This window comes from Entelurus aequoreus, linkage group LG04 (assembly GCF_033978785.1).
Source record: "Entelurus aequoreus isolate RoL-2023_Sb linkage group LG04, RoL_Eaeq_v1.1, whole genome shotgun sequence".
NCBI classification, from domain to species: domain Eukaryota; kingdom Metazoa; phylum Chordata; class Actinopteri; order Syngnathiformes; family Syngnathidae; genus Entelurus; species Entelurus aequoreus.
Window position 1 is genome coordinate 50,043,837 of NC_084734.1, and position 20,947 is coordinate 50,064,783.

General features: G+C 38.8%; 1 protein-coding gene across 4 annotated transcripts in view; it reads left to right on the top strand.

Moving 5' to 3' along the window:
• Nucleotides 1-20,947, top strand: part of ino80 (INO80 complex ATPase subunit) — a 69,780-nt gene that overhangs the window by 47,075 nt on the left and 1,758 nt on the right. For 3 of the 4 annotated variants that reach the window (XM_062045139.1, XM_062045140.1, XM_062045138.1), the window contains exons 28-35: nucleotides 5,512-5,639; nucleotides 16,260-16,354; nucleotides 16,798-16,870; nucleotides 18,306-18,464; nucleotides 18,545-18,647; nucleotides 18,717-18,805; nucleotides 19,659-19,814; nucleotides 20,057-20,228. In XM_062045139.1, the coding sequence (XP_061901123.1) occupies nucleotides 5,512-5,639; nucleotides 16,260-16,354; nucleotides 16,798-16,870; nucleotides 18,306-18,464; nucleotides 18,545-18,647; nucleotides 18,717-18,805; nucleotides 19,659-19,814; nucleotides 20,057-20,228 (975 nt within the window). The remainder of the gene's footprint in view (nucleotides 1-5,511; nucleotides 5,640-16,259; nucleotides 16,355-16,797; nucleotides 16,871-18,305; nucleotides 18,465-18,544; nucleotides 18,648-18,716; nucleotides 18,806-19,658; nucleotides 19,815-20,056; nucleotides 20,229-20,947) is intronic. The other variant, XM_062045141.1, reaches the window with a different exon arrangement.

A 20,947-nucleotide genomic window follows, 5' to 3' on the forward strand; every position in this document is an offset into this window, starting at 1 on the left:
AGCCCGCCACAGATTCCCCAGGCACTGCTTCCTCATAGGAAGATGTGTTGGTGGGATTGAGGAGGTCTTCGAAGTATTCCCTCCACCGATCCACAACTTCCGCAGTCGAGGTCTAACTACATAACAAAATTAAAACATGTTTTACATTACGATCTTGCTTTGTCAAAGGCGTTTTGTAATGTAATATGATATTTATATCTAAATGAATGCTAGTACATCAATTGAGGAATAGGACATCATGTGGCAGATTTAGGCACATCGAGGCTTGTCACCCACTGCCCATGAGGAACCAGAGACCACTGTTTAATGTATATATTAATGATATGTTTAATACATCCAAAGTACTGAAATGTATACTATTTGCAGACGACACAAATATATTCTACAGTAGTGATGACTATAATGAGCTCATAAATACAGTACACACAGAACTAAACATAGTAAAAAAAATGGATGGACACAAATAAATTATCTTTGAATATAAATAAAACTAAGATAGTGATGTTTGGAAATTGCAACATAACGTTTGAACAGAAAATAAGTATTGATAGTACCCAAATTGAAATCGTAAATGAGAATACATTTTTGGGAATAATAATTGATAGTAAACTATCATGGAAACTTAATGTCAGACACATTAAATCAAAAATCTCTAAGAGCCTCTCAATTATAAACAAAGCAAAACTATACCTCAATGAAAATGCACTCCGTACTCTATACCAGTGGTCCCCAACCTTTTTGTAGCTGCGGACCGGTCAACGCTTGAAAACTTGTCCCACGGACCGGGGTGGGGGATGGTATTTTTTAAATGTTTATATTTATTTATTTTTTTGTCATAAAGAAATACAATCATGTGTGCTTACGGAGTGTATCCCTGCAGACTGTATTGATCTATATTGATATATAATGTATGTATTTTATTTCTTGTGCGGCCCGGTACCAATCGGTCCACAGACCGATACCGGGCCGCGGCCCTTTGGTTGGGTACCACTGCTCTATACTGCACCTTGGTACTCCCATACCTTACATACTGTGTTGAAGTATGGGGGAATACTTACCACAACACAATTCATCCTCTAATCATATTACAGAAAAGAGCAGTGCGGATCATTCACAACGTTGGTTATTTAGAACACACTCATAATCTGTTTATGCAATCAAAGTTGCTCAAATTTGATGACCTTGTTAAATATAATACATTAATAATCTTATATAAAGCATTTAAAGGCCTACTGAAATTCATTTTTTGTATTTAAACGGGGATAGCAGATCCATTCTATGTGTCATACTTGATCATTTTGCGATATTGCCATATTTTTGCTGATATTATTTAGTAGAGAACATTGACGATAAAGTTCGCAACTTTTGGTCGCTGATAAAAAAAGCCTTGCCTGTACCGGAAGTAGCGTGACGTCGCAGGTTGAAAGGCTCCTCACATTTCCCCATTGTTTACAATGCAGCGAGAGCGATTCGAACCGAGAAAGCGACGATTACCCCATTAATTTGAGCGAGGATGAAAGATTTGTGGATGAGGAACGTGAGAGTGAAGGACTAGAGTGCAGTGCAGGACGTATCTTTTTTCGCTCTGACTGTAACTCAGGTACAAGGGCTCATTGGATTCCACACTTTCTCCTTTTTCTATTGTGGATCACGGATTTGTATTTTAAACCACCTCGGATACTATATCCTCTTGAAAATGAGAGTCGAGAGCGCGAAATGGACATTCACAGTGACTTTTATCTCCATGACAATACATCGGCTAAGCTCTTTAGCTACGGAGCTAACGTGATAGCATCGGGCTTAAATGCAGATAGAAACAAAAGAAAAAACCCCTGACTGGAAGGATAGACAGAAAATCAACAATACTATCAAACCATGGACATGTAACTACACTGTTAATGCTCTCCAGGCTGGCGAAGCTTAAAAATGCTGTTGCTAACGACGCCATTGAAGCTAACTTAGCAACGGGACCTCACAGAGCTATGCTAAAAAAATTAGCTATACACCTACGCCAGCCCTCACCTGCTCATCAACACGCGTGCTCACCTGCATTCCAGCGATCGACGGAGCGACGAAGGACTTCACCCGATCATAGATGCGGTCGGCGGCCCGGAGACGGAGGAAGTCAAGGTGAGGTCGGAGGCTAGCGCATCTGCTATCCATCTCAAAGTCCTCCTGGTTGTGTTGCTGTAGTCCGCCGCTAATACACTGATCCCACCTACAACTTTCTTCTTTGCAGTCTTCATTGTTCATTAAACAAATTGCAAAATATTCACCAACACAGATGTCCAGAATACTGTGGAATTTTGAGATGAAAACAGTGCTTTTTGTATTGGATTCAATGGGGTCCGAATACTTCCGTTTCAACGATTGACGTCACGCGCATACGTCATCATACATAGACGTTTTCAACCGGAAGTTTCGCGGGAAATTTAAAATTGCACTTTATAAGTTAACCCGGCCGTATTGGCATGTGTTGCAATGTTAAGATTTCATCATTGATATATAAACTATCAGACTGCGTGGTCGGTAGTAGTGGCTTTCAGTAGGCCTTTAACAAATTATTGCCGCCTAATCTACGTTTTTTTATAAGACGAGTGCAGGCTCATAAATTGAGAGGCTTTGGAAATTTCTTATTGCCGAGAGCTCAAACCACTCGTAAACGTTTTTGTGTGTCTGTATGCGGAGTAAAACTATGGAACAACCTGGACTTACAACACAAGCAATGCCAAACTATTAATCAATTTAAACTATTATATAAACATGGGGTCGGGTTTAAATATAGAGATGAGGGTCTTTAATTTGACCTGCTGTTGTACTCTGTCTCAAAGTGTTAACATGTGCTCAATGTTTCCTTATCATTATTGCTATGTTGTCTATTACAATTATTGCTATGTTGTCTATTACCATTGTTGGTATATTCATTATTCCTACTCATATTCATTATTGTTACAGTGTAATAAATAAATAATGATAAATGGGTTATACTTGTATAGCGCTTTTCTACCTTCAAGGTACTCAAAGCGCTTTGACAGTATTTCCACATTCACCCATTCACACACACATTCACACACTGATGGCGGGAGCTGCCATGCAAGGCGCTTACCTGTGGTAATGCCACTATGATACAACATTTGTATTATAATCCTTGAACAAAGTAAGAGTGAAACTCATGTGAATAATCACTGAATGGAGAACTGGGGGTGGGATTAAATAAATTATCTTCTTCCCACTCCCTTTCAGGCAAAACTGGACAATCATGCATTACATACTACACTTTACTACCTTTTGCACTATATTAATTTATATTATTATGTGTTGTCAACTTTGTACTTTTTTATGTCATTGCCTGCAATAAACAAATACATGAAAAATGAAAATGATTTAAATAAAATGTATATTCTTTTATAACATATTCTGACTGATTGCCCTCAGTTACAGAATGTTCAGCAGGCTGAATATTAAAGTTTATTACTAAATATAGAAGGTTAAAACATTGTCATGCAGAGATACGAATACCATTCATTAACTTGTACTACATGTAATGTACATAATATTAAAAGTATTTAATCAGGTGCAAATATAACTTTTTACGTTAGCTAACATCTTTGACAACCAATGCATGATCGTAAGAATACACATGTTTTGTTATTAGTGTGTGAAACTGGTATATAAACAAGGTGTAGCTTTTCTTCTGAATGCAAGTCCATCCATCCATCTTATTTCTACCGCTTGTCCTTCTCGGGGTGGCGGGGGCTGGAACCTAATTCAGCTGCACTCGGCAGAAGGCAGGGTACACCCTGGACAAGTCGCCACTTCATCGCAATGCTCCTACAAAATACAAAATCTGGCAAGCTTGGGTATTCGTTAAAAGCATGTTTATCCTTTTTGTGTTGAACAGTTTAAAGAGCATAATGTTTAAAAAATATTTAATCAAAGCAAACTAATTGTCCAGTCATGGTATTTGAAAAAAATAATTTTGTAGGGTACACTAATGATAAAAAATGGTATCATCTGTGATTAATCTGTACTAATTTTGAGTTAACTATGAAGAATGCAATTAATGACAATATTTTAATCGTTTGACAGCCCTACTTATTTCTATTATTAGATATAATTATTCAAAACGGTACAGTAATTTGACAATGAGCTTTGAGTATGTGCTTTTACTGCTAACTAATGTCTACTTTTTAGAGTGTGTGGTAAAAAAAAAAGTAAAACATTAATACAATATTTGTTCTTCAAGCTTTTGTTGAAATCCTGTGATTTTTTGACATTATGGTTACAAGGAACACTTAAAATATTAAAAACTAATTCATAAAATCACAATTTGATTCAATGATGTTAAAAAAATAAACCTCAAAACATAGCAACTTTTTCCGCAACTTGTCTGAAAAAGCTGCTGCAATTTCAGGCGTTGTAGGGCGCAACAATCACAAAAAAGCCTTCAAATTCCTTCATGAGTGACCAGTGGCTTGGCATTAACTTTTATTTTTGAATCTTTTTTTGTGAATTTTTTTTGTTAAAAACTAGGTCGTTGATGATGTACTTTGACAACAAATGCAAGAATTTGTGTTATTTGTTTTTCTAGCGTCCTAGAATTACCTCACAATTTAGCTCTTTCCCTTTTTCCCGCGCCCGGCCCGAATTTAGCGCATTGACCCAGAGGTGAGTGCCTTCAATAGCTCCCCAGGGTGTTCCTCCCTTATTCGGCGCTTCTATTAGTTCCTCTTTAACACCTCGGCAGGCCCTGACCTTGCTGGGGCTGCTGCACTAAAGGGTCAGGAGTCACGGTTCAGTCAGAGTGCACATTAGCATAGAATGCTGCCAGCTAGGAAGACTAGATCCTGTGGGTGTTGTGGGTCTGTTGGGCCGTACTACCAGTTCTCCATTGGCAGTTTGCACCAAATTATGTTTATTTGACTGCTTCTTGTCTATAATTTGTTTTGATTCTGGACATCAGGCTGAGGCTCACTTCGGTAGACCAAGTTTGCCTCTCTCCAATCTGGACTCTCTTGTAACCTTTCCCTTACCCTAGACCTGGACACACTCAGGACTGTGAACCCTCAACACTGGCACCATAGTGCTGCCGTCAGCGGATCGATGGCAACCCTCGACCCTTCTCTCGACATGCCATTGTCAGATTACGTTAATTCTTTATCAAGCAGACATCAGGCTGTTGTGTATCAGAGGAACACGTAACGTCCACAAACTACCCCACTACATTCTAAAGTGACATTGCGATGTAAAACACTTTTTTTTCTTTCATGTTGTCCTGCTTATCGCTCGTAATTAGCGGCCCGTACAAAGAGGGCAGATCAGCCGAATGAAGGCGGCTTTAAAAGGATTGAACCCTGAGCTGATCTTCTTAGGTGAAAGGGTCTTTATGCTGAATAATATAGCTGATTGAAGACTGCATTGATTAACACATTGTGGATAACCTCTGAATAAAAATGGCTGACGATGACTAGGAAAGTGCTCTTACAGATTTCTGCTGCTTTCCCCTTGCAGATAAGGAGAGTCTGATAACGGAAAGCGGTAAGCTTCACACTTTGGATGTCTTGTTGAGTCGACTAAAGGCACAGGGACATCGAGTCCTTATCTACTCCCAAATGACTCGCATGATCGACCTGCTTGAGGTATACCCCACCACACACACACACACACACACACACACACACACACACACACACACACACACACACACACAAACACACACACACACCCACACACAATGGTGGTTTAAATCTCTTCTTAAACTTCATCCATTAGCAATAATTACGATTCATGTATTTTTCAGTTGACACGAAGGCCGCCAACTGAAAGTGCTGTCAAGCAATTTATAAAAGCAAATAATTAATTAAGGTCTGTAATTAATTCATGTAATTAATATTTTTAATCCCACCCAAAATGATAAGAAAAGCCTTCAATTTTAGGTATTTTCATTTAAATCCATTACATTATTATAAAGCTAGATAAATAACCCAAAAACGTAGCTTTATTAAGTAATTTTTTAAACTGTCTTGAACAGATAGTCTGTTTTATTACTACAATAAAACAAAGTTCATATAAAGTGCTGAAGTTAACACAAACATTTTATATGTATTTTATGTACCATGAGTGGTCGTCAGACAGTGATACCTAAAATGTCAATCAACTCAGTTGTCTGTGTGAAAGTCATGCTTTTTGTGTGAATGCTGAGACGCATAATCACACTTATATATAGTTACACTTGTTGTTCACAATCAACTCATCAGTATAGTTGGGCATTGTTTAAATTTGAACAATTCAGTTCCAATTCTGATTTCTCTTTTCGATCCCAGTTCCTAACCATTGTCGGTTGCGATTCTTAAAAGAGCCATATGTAACAATTTCATGTCAAGTCGTCATTAAATGGCCCCGATATGTCAAAAGGCATTAATAAATCATGTTCTTTTCGAATACCTATATAACAGTAGTTCAGCCGGGATATGCTCATTTTAAAATTAGATTTACAGCCCCGAAATCTTGTTATTGATTTCATTTCGATGCCCTGCCTTCCACCGTTTGACCAATTAGAAAATTTGTGAGTGTGTTACATCCACATTGCCAGGTATGCACCGCCATCTTCGTCTAGCTTTTGCTACTGGTAAAGTTACTAAACATGTCAGACCTTAGTATATCCAAAAGGCCTCATTACAATTATCAAATTATTCATGACAAAGCCAGGAACAAAATGAGGATTTGTATCGGGTATGCCTTTGAAAGATGGAGACGATTGAAGGCAGAGAAGATGTTTTAATCTAATGCCAAACTTGTTAATTCCCTCCTTGATAGCTAAGTAAGGCATTTACGTTTTCTTATTACTTGTAATAAATGGAAGTGGACATTTTGTATGTAAACTATCTTGTCCAATACAGTCTATGATCTTGTCTTACAAAGCTAGTATGTTTGTGCAACAAATGCTTAGCATGCTCGCCCGGTCAACTAATTCCTTTTCAATGTCTTTTTTGTTGGCGGAAGCTATTTTGTCTTCATTGGCGGCTGTGTCTTTTTCGTTGGTGGCATTTGTTGGTGGCGACTATTTCCTCTTCGTTGGCTATGGCTGTTTCTTCTTTGTTGGTGGCAGGTATTTTTTCTCTGTTTGCAGTGGCTATTTCCTTTTTGTTGGCGGCGGCTGTTTCTTTGTTGGCAGTGGCTGTTTCCTCGTCAATGATGGCGGCTGTTTCTTCTTTGTTGGTGGCGGCTATTTCCTCTTCAGGAATATGTATTTTTCGTTGGCCACATTGGCAGCGGATAAGTCTTCTTTGTTGGTGGCGACTATTATCTCTTTGTTGGCGATGGCTGTTTCTTCTTCGTTGGCAGCGGGTATTTTTTCTCTGTTTGAAGTGGCTATTCCCTCTTTGTTGGTGGCTTCTATTTCTTCTTTTTTGGTGTTGGGTATTCCTTTTTCGTTAGCAGCATCTATTTCCTCTTTTTTGGCGGGGGCTGTGTCTTCTTCATTTCTTCTGTGTTGGCGGCGGTCATTACCTCTTCGTTGACAGCGGCCATTTCTTCTTTGTTTACACTACTCAGTGTAGCTCAATCAAATTGAACAGTTTAGGTGTTGAACATGATAAGTTTATTCTGAAGCTGATTACATAAGCCTTTGATATGTGCACCACCTGTGACACGGCATATGTCAAGTCGGTCAAGCTCTTGCCAAACATGCTGTAGCATATCTTGGGTAACTTTATCTAGTGCGGAAGAGATTCTCTGCTTGAGTTGATCAATGCTAGCAGAAAGAGGGGAGACATCTTGATCTTTTTCTATACGTTCTGTGCAAATTTGAGGTTAATTAAACAAGGATTGCCAAAATTATCGGCCTGCGAAATCTCGTCAAATTTTTGGGGACACCCTGTATTGGTTCATAAAAGACTGTTCGAAGAGATCTACCTTTTTTTTTTTTACTTTCTCTTGCACTCTGAATCATTGTTAAAGTAAAAACTGTAATTATTTTACCTGTGAACAATATGAAAACAGTGTAAAATCAGAAGATATTCTGTCAATAATACATTTCAAAAGTCGAAGCATGTACACTAACTTTGAGGCTATCAAGGATTACTTGAAATAATTTAGTCATTCATTTACCATTATTGCAATTACTGAAACCTGGTTCAACAATGATAAAGGTATTGATTTTAGTCTGAATGACTATGAATTAAGATACATAAATAGAATAGATAAAATAGGAGGAGGGGTCGCATTGTACATTCATATATCTGTTACATTTAAAGTTTTAACAAACATGACCATAGCAGTCGATGGATTATTTGAATGTTTAACAGTGGAAATCCTAAATGACAAAAAGACAAATATCTTCATGAGTTGTGTATACCGGGCACCTGGTTCAAGCATAGAAACTTTTAGTGAGTGGATGGGTAAACTATTTTCCTCTGTGAACCAAAAAAACATATTTATCTGTGGTGATTTTAACATTGATTTGTTAAACTCAACCAAGAAAAAACATGTTGATGACTTCATTGACACAATGTACAGCTTGTCTCTATATCCAACCATAACCAAACCAAGCAGAATAACAACACATAGTGCCACAATCATTGACAACATTTTTACTAACATTATGGGAAATCAAGTCACCAGTGGCCTATTTATATGTGATATCACTGACCATTTACTTTATATGACTGTCATCTCAAGAAAACCAAAGACACTATGGCAAAAATCTCTAAACAAATAACAACTTGAGGAAACAATCTGTGCCCTAAACAATAGTTTAGCAGTTGAGGATTGGACTTCAGTATACAGAGAACCAAATGTGGACAGTGCTTATTGTAATTTTTTAGACATCTTTACTTCCCTGCATAATAAACATTGCCCCGTGAAAGAATATTTTATAAAAGGAAAAAATAAAAATAGGGGTAATTAATGCCTGTAAAAAGAAAAACAATCTCTACAAACTTTTCAACAAAATAAAAACAAAAGAAGTCGAACAACGATACAAGAAGTACAAAAATAAATTAACTGATATTATAAGAACAAGCAAACCTTTATATTATCAAAAAAAAACTATATGAAAACAAAAACAATATAAAAGGAACTTGGGATGTTTTGAATAGTCTAATCAAACAAGGATATTCAAAGTTGACACATCCTGATTACTTTATTGATGAAAACGGTGAAGATTATAATATGAGTAATGTAGTGAATAAGTTTAATAGTTTTTTTGTAAATGTTGGTCCTAAATTGGCTGTTGATATCCCAGACAATGGAGTTACAAAATCAACTATTGAACAGAATTCTTCGTCATTCTTCCTCTCAGCTACAAATGAGCAGGAAGTGACAAACATTGTGCGGAAGTGTAAAAGTAAGTGCTCCACTGACAGCCATGATATCAACATGATATTGGTTCAAAAAGTTATACTGACCCTTAACTTATATATGTAACCTATCATTCCAGACTGGCTGCTTTCCAAGTCAAATGAAAATCTCTAAGGTAACTCCGCTCTTCAAAAGTGACAGCAAACACGCTTTCACCAATTACAGACCAATCTCTCTTTTGCCTCAGTTCTCAAAAATCTTAGAGAAACTATTCAACTCTCGACTTTAATCTTTTCTTGAGAAGCATAAACTATACCTCAATGAAAATGCACTCCGTACTCTATACTGCATCTTGGTACTCCCATACCTTACATACTGTGTTGAAGTATGGGGGAATACTTACCACAACACAATTCATCCTCTGATCATATTACAGAAAAGAGCAGTGCGGATCATTCACAACGTTGGTTATTTAGAACATACTCACAATCTGTTTATGCAATCAAAGTTGTTCAAATTTGATGACCTTGTTAAATATAATACATTACTAATCTTATATAAAGCATTTAACAAATTATTGCCGCCTAATCTACAACGTTTTTTAATAAGACGAGTGCAGGCTCATAACTTGAGAGGCTTTGGATTTTTCTTATTGCAGAGAGCTTAAACCACTCGTAAACGTTTTTGTGTGTCTGTATGCGGAGTAAATGATAAATAAATGATAAATGGGTTATACTTGTATAGCGCTTTTCTACCTTCAAGGTACTCAAAGCGCTTTGACAGTATTTCCACATTTACCCATTCACACACACATTCACACACTGATGGCGGGAGCTGCCATGCAAGGCGCTAACCAGCAGCCATCAGAGGCAAAGGGTGAAGTGTCTTGCCCAAGGACACAACGGACGTGACTGGGAAGGTAGAAGGTGGGAATTGAACCCCAGTAACCAGCAACACTCCGATTGCTGGCACAGCCACTCTACCAACTTCGCCACGCCGTCGCTAAAACTATGGAACAAACTGGACTTACAACACAAGCAATGCCAAACTATTAATCGATTTAAACTATTATATAAACATGGGGTCGGGTTCAAATATAGAGATGAGGGTCTTTTATTTGACCTGCTGTTGTACTCTGTCTCAAAGTGCTAACATCTGCTCAATGTTTCCTTACCAGTATTGCTATGTTGTCTATTACCATTATTGCTATGTTGTCTATTACCATTGTTGGCATTTTGTCTATTACCATTGTTGGTATATTCATTATTCCTACATTGTTGATACAAATTATTGTTACAGTGTAATAATTATTGTTATCTGTGGTAATGTCACTATGATACAACATCTGTTTTATAATCTTTGAACAAATTAACAGTGAAACTCATGTGAATAATCACTGAATGGAGAACTGGGAGTGGGATTAAATAAATGATCTTCTTCCCACTTCCTTTCAGGCAAAACTGGACAATCATGCATTACATACTATACATTACCTTTTGCACTATATTAACTTATATTATGTGTTGTCAACTTTGTACTTTTTATGTCATTGCCTGAAATAAATAAATAAATGAAAAAAAATGACTGAAAAAGTAAACAAATGTTCTTGTTTTACATATATATATATATATATATATATATATATATATATATATATATATATATATATATATATATATATATATATATATATATATATATATATATATATATATACATATATATATATATATATATATATATATATATATATATATATATATATATTTTATATATTATATATATATATATATATATATTTTATATATATATATATATATATACATATATATATATATATATATATATATATATATATATATATATATATATATATATATATATATATTTTATATATATATATATATATATATATATATATATATATATATATATATATATATATATTCAACATCCTCCGTACAATTATTGTAAGCGAGTTAGTAGGGGTGTAACGGTACACAAAAATTTTAGTTCGGTACTTACCTCGGTTTAGAGGTCACGGCTCGGTTCATTTTCGGTATAGTAAGAAAACAACAAAATATAAATTTTTTGGTTATTTATTTACCAAATTTGTAAACAATCGCTTTATCCTTTTAACATTGGGAACACTATAATAATTCTGCCCACGTTAATCAACATTAAACTGCTTCAAGTTGTTGCTCAGTTTAAATAAAATGACAAAACTTTTCTTCTACATATAAAAAGTGCAATATTAAACAGTTTCAAGTCAACTCATCTTGCTTAATTTATTACAGCATGTAAATGTTATATTTTTATCAACATGTGATAGCAGGGACGCTGCCATTCAAAACTAGGCTGCTCCATTACTATTGATTAATGTAACTATAGCTGAAAAAATAGTACAATAGCAATAGGAGAGACTATTCATCCCTGAACACCATGGAGTTCATGTAGGCATTATGATGCAGTTACATTATTATATTAACTATCAGAGACAGAAACTCTTCATTTAACATAATGTCCTTTTTTGCTGCTTCAACACAGAAAAAGGTAAAGTGAAATAACAGACAGACAGGGCTTTGCTGTCCGTAACACACACACACACACACACACACACACACACACACCGCAAAATGAGCTAACGTTACGCTGAAGGCTAATTAGCCTTCACCTAAAGCCAGGACTGCGAGCGAGCTGAGCTGCAGTTTATATTTCTAGAACGTCAACGGGCTTATAGTGATGTTACTAGTAGTTGACTGGGAGGTGTTTATTATAATTTGGGGAGAGTCCGCTGCCTGATGCTTACCTGCTAAACACCTACCTGCTCGACGCTGGAGCACTGACTCCATGCGCTCTGAATACGCACTGCTGATTGGCTGTTATCGCTCTGAATACGCACTGCTGATTGGCTGTTACCGCTCTGCGTGTAACCAATCAGATGGTTGTGTGGGTGGGACAATGCTGGGTGCTGTGTAGAGTACTGACAGAGACAGAAGCAGAACGAAGCGGAGCAGCTTGTTAAGACTTAAGCTTAGGCGGCTACTTAATATGTTCGTGTGAAAACTCGTTCGGTACGCCTCTGAACCGAACCGAAACCCCCGAACGGAAACCCCAGTACCGAAACGGTTCAATACAGATACATGTACCGTTACACCCCTACGAGTTAGGCTATAATTAGATCATTTACAGTAATCGGGAGGTGAAAAAACTACAATAAAATATCAGGTGAAACCCCAGCCTTGTTTTTTAACTGCTTCACAGAGAAGCTCCTCAGAGTCTCTAATCAGCCTGCCGCTTCCTTGTTGGTGCGCCCATTAGGCAGCTAATGAGCAGGTCAGGGTTAATTAGCAGGGGTCTTTTCTGGAGGGGAGAGCCATAATCAGATGGGGGAGGGGTAGTAACGAGAGTGGCAAGAAGCCTCAGGGTTGAAAAAAGAGAGTTGGAACTGGAAAAAACGAATAAAATAAGATGAAGTACTACAATTAACAATGTTTTTCTCAAGCCTTTGTTGCCTCCATATTTGTCACTAACATCACTATGGAGCCAGGTTTCATTATATTTGATGGCTAGGTGTAGCAGGCACCAGGTTGTTAAAGACCGTCTTCCTGTGCGTCTGGAGAACTCTGGTTGTATCTCACTAAGGTGGCATGTTGTTGCTAGTGACCTCATAGCGTCATAATAGATGGCGTTGACAGCGTTCCCTCCACTAAAGAGTTAAAGAGGCCCGGTATGAGAATCGCACATTTGCCCGCCTCAGTTGTAGCTGTTTGTAGATGAAAGTCCTGCAGATGGAGTTGATTTTGAGAGGAACACCAATCTCCGTCATCATCCTTATTTTCATTGCTGGTCCAGTTGTTTCACACTGCAAACATGTTGCAGGAGGTGATGGATCGCGGAGACCTTGGTGGCCTGAAGAAGAATAACAGTGCTGCTGGGTTGCTGCGACCCAACTGTGTTGGCGTTGGCAGTGGGGTTCTCACTGAGTTTTGGGAATTCTTGCAAAATGCCTAAATTGGGGATGGAGCTAATTGAAGAGTTAGCTGCTAAATAAACACACCCTCCATCTGTGTCTTACTGGAGCACACGGGACCCCATATAGCTGCCCAGGATATGCCTGTAGATCAGGGATGTCAAACTAATTTTTAGCTCAAGGGCCGCATGGAGAAAAATCTATTCCCACTTGGGTCCCACCGGCCTGATTAAATCATGACATTAAAACTTATAAATAAAGACAACTTTAGATTGTTTTCTTCATCTGACTTCAACCAAAAATAGAACTTTATATATTACAATTATAATATAAACAAAACAATTATCAAAATGACACCACAGTAGCCAAATTAAAGGAAACATAACTACAAACTTAACCAATGTGAACATTGGTTAAGTATAAAATAAAATAGAACAAACAAGTGTAGAGACATACATTTTTACAATGGAGTTCAGTGTGCTCATCGTGTCGTCAACAAATTGCGAGCACTGCACGGAATTTTACCTACAAAGATGATGATCAAGTTGACTTAAGTCTTTGTATCTTACCGTTTCGTTATTTTATCCATTAAGTGGATAATTTACAATAAAAGAAGGTATTGTGCGTAGCAACACCATTATTCATCTGCCAGCAACAAAAGGAGCAGCTGATTGCTTGCACCTGCGTTGATTGGAGTAGCAGCAGCTAATCCAGAGGACGCTTAAAGTCAGCTGACACGCCATCTTTAAACAGTGTCATGTGTGATGTGGGTTGCACTGGAATTGCTATTGCGACATCCAGAGGACACATTTAGAACAGCAGTTTCTTTCACAAAAAAAATGCAGCTAATTTTTATACTTAGCAAACTCATCTTGCCGGTCGCGTGCCGGATTTAACCTAGATTAAACCTGATACGGCCCCTGCTGTAGATGCTTCTTTTGGATCCCCAGAATCAGCACGTCCTCATCCATTTGTGTCAACTCGGTGAACTTATTTTTTGAAATCCTTTGACAAGATAACTTTGTGTCCACCTCAGCCCACAAGGACGTTTCAAAGTGCAATACGATCCGATTTGAAGATGGACTATTCTATTTTGAAAGTAAACCGGATAATTTTTTTGTGTTTGTGCATGAATTCCTGTCCAACACAAGCAGATTTTAGCTAAATTGAACCATAGCGCAGGGATGTGGAACGTCACCGCCATGTCGGTGACTTTTTGCAAGCTGTGAAAATGGACCAATTGACTTGAATAAAATTCGAACAAGTCCTCCGCCGTTGCGATGATGTTCTGCAGCCGTTTTGCATCCTATGCATCAGGGGTAAGAGACACAACTTGTCTGTTCTCTCCCAAAATCATAAAACATGTGCAGTAAAACTTCCTGTAATGTATAAATCAAACTGACCTTCAGCATATCTTGTAATAAAGACAAGACAAGCTTTCAGAGTCCAAGCATTGAACGCACCCTTGCTGTGATACCAAAGCTCTATTAAAGATGTTGCATTCTAGCAACGTAATAATCCGTTTTGATGGATTTTGATTCAGCTGCCAAGAATTCAAAAAGAGAATCCAAGAGCAGCAGTGTTTTATTTTTTTGTGGCGCATCACACTAATGTTGCCTTCACTCGGAACAGATGGGACCCTGAGAAGGGCAGGCCGTGTCGTGTCAGAGGTTTGGTATTAGGGGGTACACAGTGTCAAATGGTTGATATCGTCTGTAGAAAAGAATATAATTTTGATTGTCTACCCAAGTGGAAAATTGTCTTTAGCTCGCCAACACAGGCAACAGGCAGCACTTAAATACAAAAATGTTTATATAAAAAACATAACAGACACAATAATAACAGACGTTAGGTAAAAATATGAGTGAAAGTAAAGAAAAGGTAAGATCCAAAAGAGTATCAACAAAATGTGATAGTAGAGCAGTTCGGGTCAAACATGTGGTTCTGTAATGATTTGGAGAGGTGAGTGTTGATGTGTGCGTGCCATTGGGATCGTCGTGTTTGACCGGGGGGATGTCAGGGGTCGGACGCTTAAAGAGAGATCAACATGTCACCTCATCACTGCGGTTTGCTGTGACCCCTGCTCTTTTGGGGGCCCCTCATACTCAGAGTGGACACAATTGAAAATATTTAACGTCGACTTCTGCCTCCATCATGGTGCGTCTGGGATAAAGATCTCGGACTCACACGGGAATTCCTCAAGCTCAGTTGAAGATAAGCTAAGGCTAGGAGCCTATCAATCAAGTCTATAAATGCGGTCTAATTCTGTTTCTCCTGATAAGAAAAGCAGGGTTTTTCTGACGTTCTTTCTTGGACGTGACCTCCAGAACCTTCAACTATTCCAGGTTGGGAATAAGTAACAGTCATAACCTTCTGAGCTCCAGCGTCCTCTGCTGTGGACATTTGTATTTTGCATAACAGTGTTATTTTTACTGAAATTTGTAACTCTTGACAAAAGAAATGACGCAAAAACAAATGTCCATGGCAGAGGATGCTGGCTCTCAGGAGGATAGGATATACAGTAAAATGCTCTTATTATTACCTAAAGAGCAAAGAGGAAGTATATTTTTTTAATTATGTTTGGAGTACCGTACATGAGAAAGTGGAAAATAAAACATAGCTTTCTTTGACCTATACGTTTTTCCTCCTGGATCCACTCTGCTCAGCAAAAAAATAATGTCGACTGCAGAAGAAAAGACGTTTTCATGACACTGCAGCAGCATTAGAACCGATGTCGTAATAGAGGTAAGGAGCAAACTGTTCAGTCAACATTATTGGTGCCCAGGAATTGATTGTAAAAAAAACTGGACTACAAGTGTTTAACATATATGACTTTCACACCCAACAGCTGAGTAGCAACATTCTAAAGCCCATGCAGAGATAGATAAGGCTGCTAGATGCTGTCGATTTGATCTAACTAGACACTTAACTAAGATAGCGGAAGCGTTTACAATATGCTCACTTCTTCCTGAATTGTGTGTTCCAGGAGTACATGGTGTACCGCAAGCACACCTACATGCGCCTGGACGGATCCTCCAAAATCTCAGAGCGCAGAGACATGGTGGCAGACTTCCAAAGTCGGTGGGTGGACGTGATACCTATCAACGTGTTAGTGTGGATGTGTGTGTTTCTCGCCTTGATCACTAAATATGTCAAGAGGAATTAGAAGGGAGGAATAATGACTAGTGCGTCTGTGTGTGCGTGTATCATTGTAATACATTACTGGCCAGCATTTTAGATACTAAAATTGTTGTATTGTCATAGTATTAATAATAATACACAGCTGTAGACATTTTATGTGGATGGCAACTTCATGTTCAACACCAGTTTCAATCATGCTAGTTGTGTGGAATTTTAACTTATGGTTTGTAAGGTGGTATTAATTTCCTTTCACTCTTTGGATGCATATATTTTGCACTGTTCTGTGATGTCTTCTTTTATGTATATTAAGTCATTTAAAAAACATTTATATTTCTATTTTATATTGTGTGTCTGTCCCTCACCCTATCACTGTCTCCCAATAGGACGGACATCTTTGTGTTCCTGCTGAGCACCAGGGCTGGCGGGCTGGGTATTAACCTAACTGCTGCAGACACTGTGAGTCAGCATTTATTTAAAGCCATGTCTACATGAACACGGATAGTTTCAAAAACGCATATCTGGGGTTAAAACGAACGCCATCCACACAAGTGCAGTTTCAAAACTGTCTCTTTGTACACCCAAACGCTTTCGCCAGCTGTCATGCGTATTTCGTCCAATCAGAAGCCTGGAAAAGCAACAAAAGCTGACCTGGTGGCCTTACACCTCTGTTATTACAATGTTTGTTTTGATATATTACACGTACAATATGTATATTATCTTTAAAACCAGCCTGCACTTACACAGGAACATTATAGATATTTTTTTAGTTTTTAAAGCGCGCATACGCGCCTGTGCTGCTGAAACACAACATTTTAGTTGCTCGGACGCGTTATAAGCGCGCGCAAGGTGTGGAACCAACACACGGAAGTTAACTTCATGATTTGTCGTAAATAAGGATACAAATAAAAACAAATAAATATTGATTGCACCTTTCTCATGACACAGAGCAAAAAGTCTTGCTTGTCTAAGTTATCCCATCAGCTGGAGGTCCGACAGTGATTGTATTTAAAACACTTGGCTGACATTGACGCTGGCGGAAGTGTCGCAAAGCCCATTTTGATGCATCTTTTTTATCAATGAAAAGTGAAAATAGCAGTATGTTTACAATCAAACATACAGTAAGTCCTCTTATAGTGTTTAAAGCCAGGAGAGTATTGTTGTCGAGCTTTGGAGATGACAGCACACAACTGTGATGTCATCAGAGGAGTGCAAGTCTCCGTTTGAGTCGTGTACACGCAGACTTAGACAAACTTTAATGATCCACAAGGGAAATTATTCAACACACTAGCTCAGTTAGGAGCTACTGTGATGTGCTGCCACTCTTCCAGGCGCACGCACCAATAACACAATGGGTGTTTGCAAAATTGTGCATTTTTAAAGACAAAAATATCCGTTTGTGTGTGGACAAGAGGCGTAAACGCAGAGATAAGTATGTGTTTATTAAGTATCTGTGTTTGTGTGGACATGGCCTAAGTTTTGTTTTAGATATAGGGTTATAACACACCATTAGTATATTGGTAGCACAGTACCATTTTCATTACCAAACTACCGTTTTGGTGCCATTTGGACTCTTTTCAAAAAAGGAGATAGATTGATTCCATTACTTAGTTGGATTCTTTTGCTCGTACCTGCTTTTTGCTGGAAGATTTAGGCCCCTTGTGTACTCAGATAGTTTGCCCACTGCTTGCTGCACAATGGCCATCTTGGCTTGATTGACCACCATTGTTTTTCACTTTCGGGAAGAAGTCACGTGACTGATTACAAGCAATACAACATACATAAATACATACAACAATGTCTGTGTTTTACACGTCTTAGCCTAATCTGTCGCTCTCTGTTGTAAATTCAAGTGGGATGAACATGCCCTGTCAAAAGACTCGTCTTCCTCCAGGTTATCTTCTACGACAGCGACTGGAACCCCACAGTGGACCAGCAGGCCATGGACCGAGCCCACCGCCTAGGTCAGACCAAGCAGGTGACTGTCTATCGGCTTATCTGCCAGGGCAGCATCGAAGAGCGCATCCTGCAGCGGGCCAAGGAGAAGAGCGAGGTTTGGCTCGTTCGTTCCCGGTAAAAAGGTGTCAATTGCTGAATTTTACTAGTAACTTTCCTTCTTTTCTGTCCACTCAGATCCAAAGGGTTGTGATTTCTGGCGGTAACTTCAAACCTGACACGCTTAAACCCAAAGAGGTCGTCAGCCTGCTGCTAGACGATGACGAGCTGGAGAAGAAACGTGAGGGATGATTTTAAAACATACACGTGCTAAGATTTGTGAGTCATCTTAGGCTGTTGTCCCCTGCAGTGCGTCAGAGGCAAGAAGAGAAGCGGCAGCAGGAGGAGAGCAGCAAAGTGAAGGAGCGCAAGAGGAAGAGGGAGAAGTACGCTGAGAAGGTAAGACCATAGCGTTCTGGAAATGTATGTGTCATTTTAATATTACTGTGTAACCTCAAAACAATCCATTCGAGATTGTTTTCAATAAGAAGTCCTATAGATAGAAATTGTCTGTTCCAGGGTCAAACTGTTGCCCTCATTACTCCTTTATTAACTGTAAAGGCATCGTTTTAAAATACAATAAAATATAAATTACCATTAACAAAACCACTAAACTGTACGTTAACTTCATACAAGTGTAAAAAGAAGCCTGCACTCAAAAAAATACATATGTGTTCGTTACGACATGTGATGATGAAACATTACTGCATGTGCCTGAGAGGTGAGTTCATCTGACTTTTTCATGGACTTTTCATATATTATCGATGTTAACATGTACTGAGCAGTCAGGATAGGGGACATGCACAGCTTTTGTTGCTGCGCTCCCACTACGTCACACTTAAATGTCCTGTTCTATGGTTATCATCATAGTTTGCCTCCTCACTATCACTGGTATCCTTTTTGGTTGCCCTTGCTAAAAATACACCTGAAAAAGCCAAAACCCCAACAGATGACAGTGATCAAGTGACGGTGAACAAATGATGTGAAAAAGTGATGGTGAACAAGTGATTGTGAAGTGACATGTGAGGTCAGAGAATCATTAGAGATGCTCCAATGGGGAATCCAATATCAGATATCCTTACCATCTGGCCTGTGGTCCTTGTGAGATATCCTCTTGTGGTCTCCACGACAAGAGCTAACTTCACCAATGATAAATAGGATAATAATGAATAGGATTACTGACAATTGACATTTTGTATTGGAACACCATTTATTCTGCAGGCGTACCTTAAGACTTGTTCTTGATTGACAGAAGAAGACGGAGGAGTCGGAGAACAAGAAGAGGAAGGAGACCAACCTGGTCATCTCACACACGCCCTCGGCTGACAACTCCAACTTGTCTGCGGACGGAGACGACTCCTTCATCAGTGCAGAAATGGACTCGGCCATGCCCAGCCCCTTTAGCGAGGTGAGAGAGTTAAAAGGCTTTGAGAAGACTTTGCTCACAGCCACAAACTTACCATCTTCATCATGTGCTTTCAAATTGGGCTCTCACTTCCTCCTCCTATCCTTTATTTCCTACCTTGTCACTCTTTGCTCCCGGGACCAAACCTCTGTACATGTCTTTATCAAACCTGCTATGATTCCGCCCCTCCGTGGTGCTGACCCCAGCCTGTGTGCATGTCTGTGTGTGCTCCTGTTGTCCAACAGATCTCGCTGAGCAGCGAACTTCAGCCCGGCTCCCTGCCGCCAGACGCAGACGCCGACGAGAGCAGCAGTGACATGTTGGTCATCGTTGACGAACCATTGTCGTCTGCACAACAGTCGCGTGCCACCAACTCCCCCGTGTCCGTTTCTGGCTCTGTCTCCGACAACATGAACGGTGAGACATAGCCCCAGATGTACACAATATTATATTGGAAGTGTGCTAGCCTTGTTGCTAGAACTTGGACTGTTTAATAAACTTCCAATAAGCATTGTGAGTGTAGCTTTAATGCTAATGAGCTGTGTTGATCTCCAAGAAGTTTTATTGTGTACTTAGTCCACTTTTGACATATGCACTAACTCTGCACTTGTCCAATGTAATCAAAGTCCTAATATCACATACAACAATGTAACATTAGGGAGTGGAACAGGAGCATACAAACGTTAGCGGCACTAGCATAGCTATGTTAGCTACATGCTAACATTTCACTAAAATTTTAACAACCACATTGTTGTATGCTGATGACTCAACCTCCAAATCCCATGTCTGTTGCTGAATGCTGGATAGTTAGCAGAGCTGTAGTCTGTATTTTAGGATGTGTAGAAAAGCCTGATAAAGGAGGTTTAGGTTTACTTCAGATGAAAAAATAATTAGGGTTGGACAAGACCCTTTAGTTCCCCCAGGATGGTAAAACCTCATACTGCCAACTCTGTGGGAACACTTTGGGCCCTTCCTAAGACTTCTTGGTTCCAACGTCTGTGACCTCTGACCTCCCAAATAAACAGAAAGTTCCACTGACGCTCTAAAATCTAGTAAAAAGTCTTCCGAGATGAGTGCAAGCTGTAGAAGCTACAACTTTGGGCGGGACCAACTCAATACTTGCTTCCATGTTAACT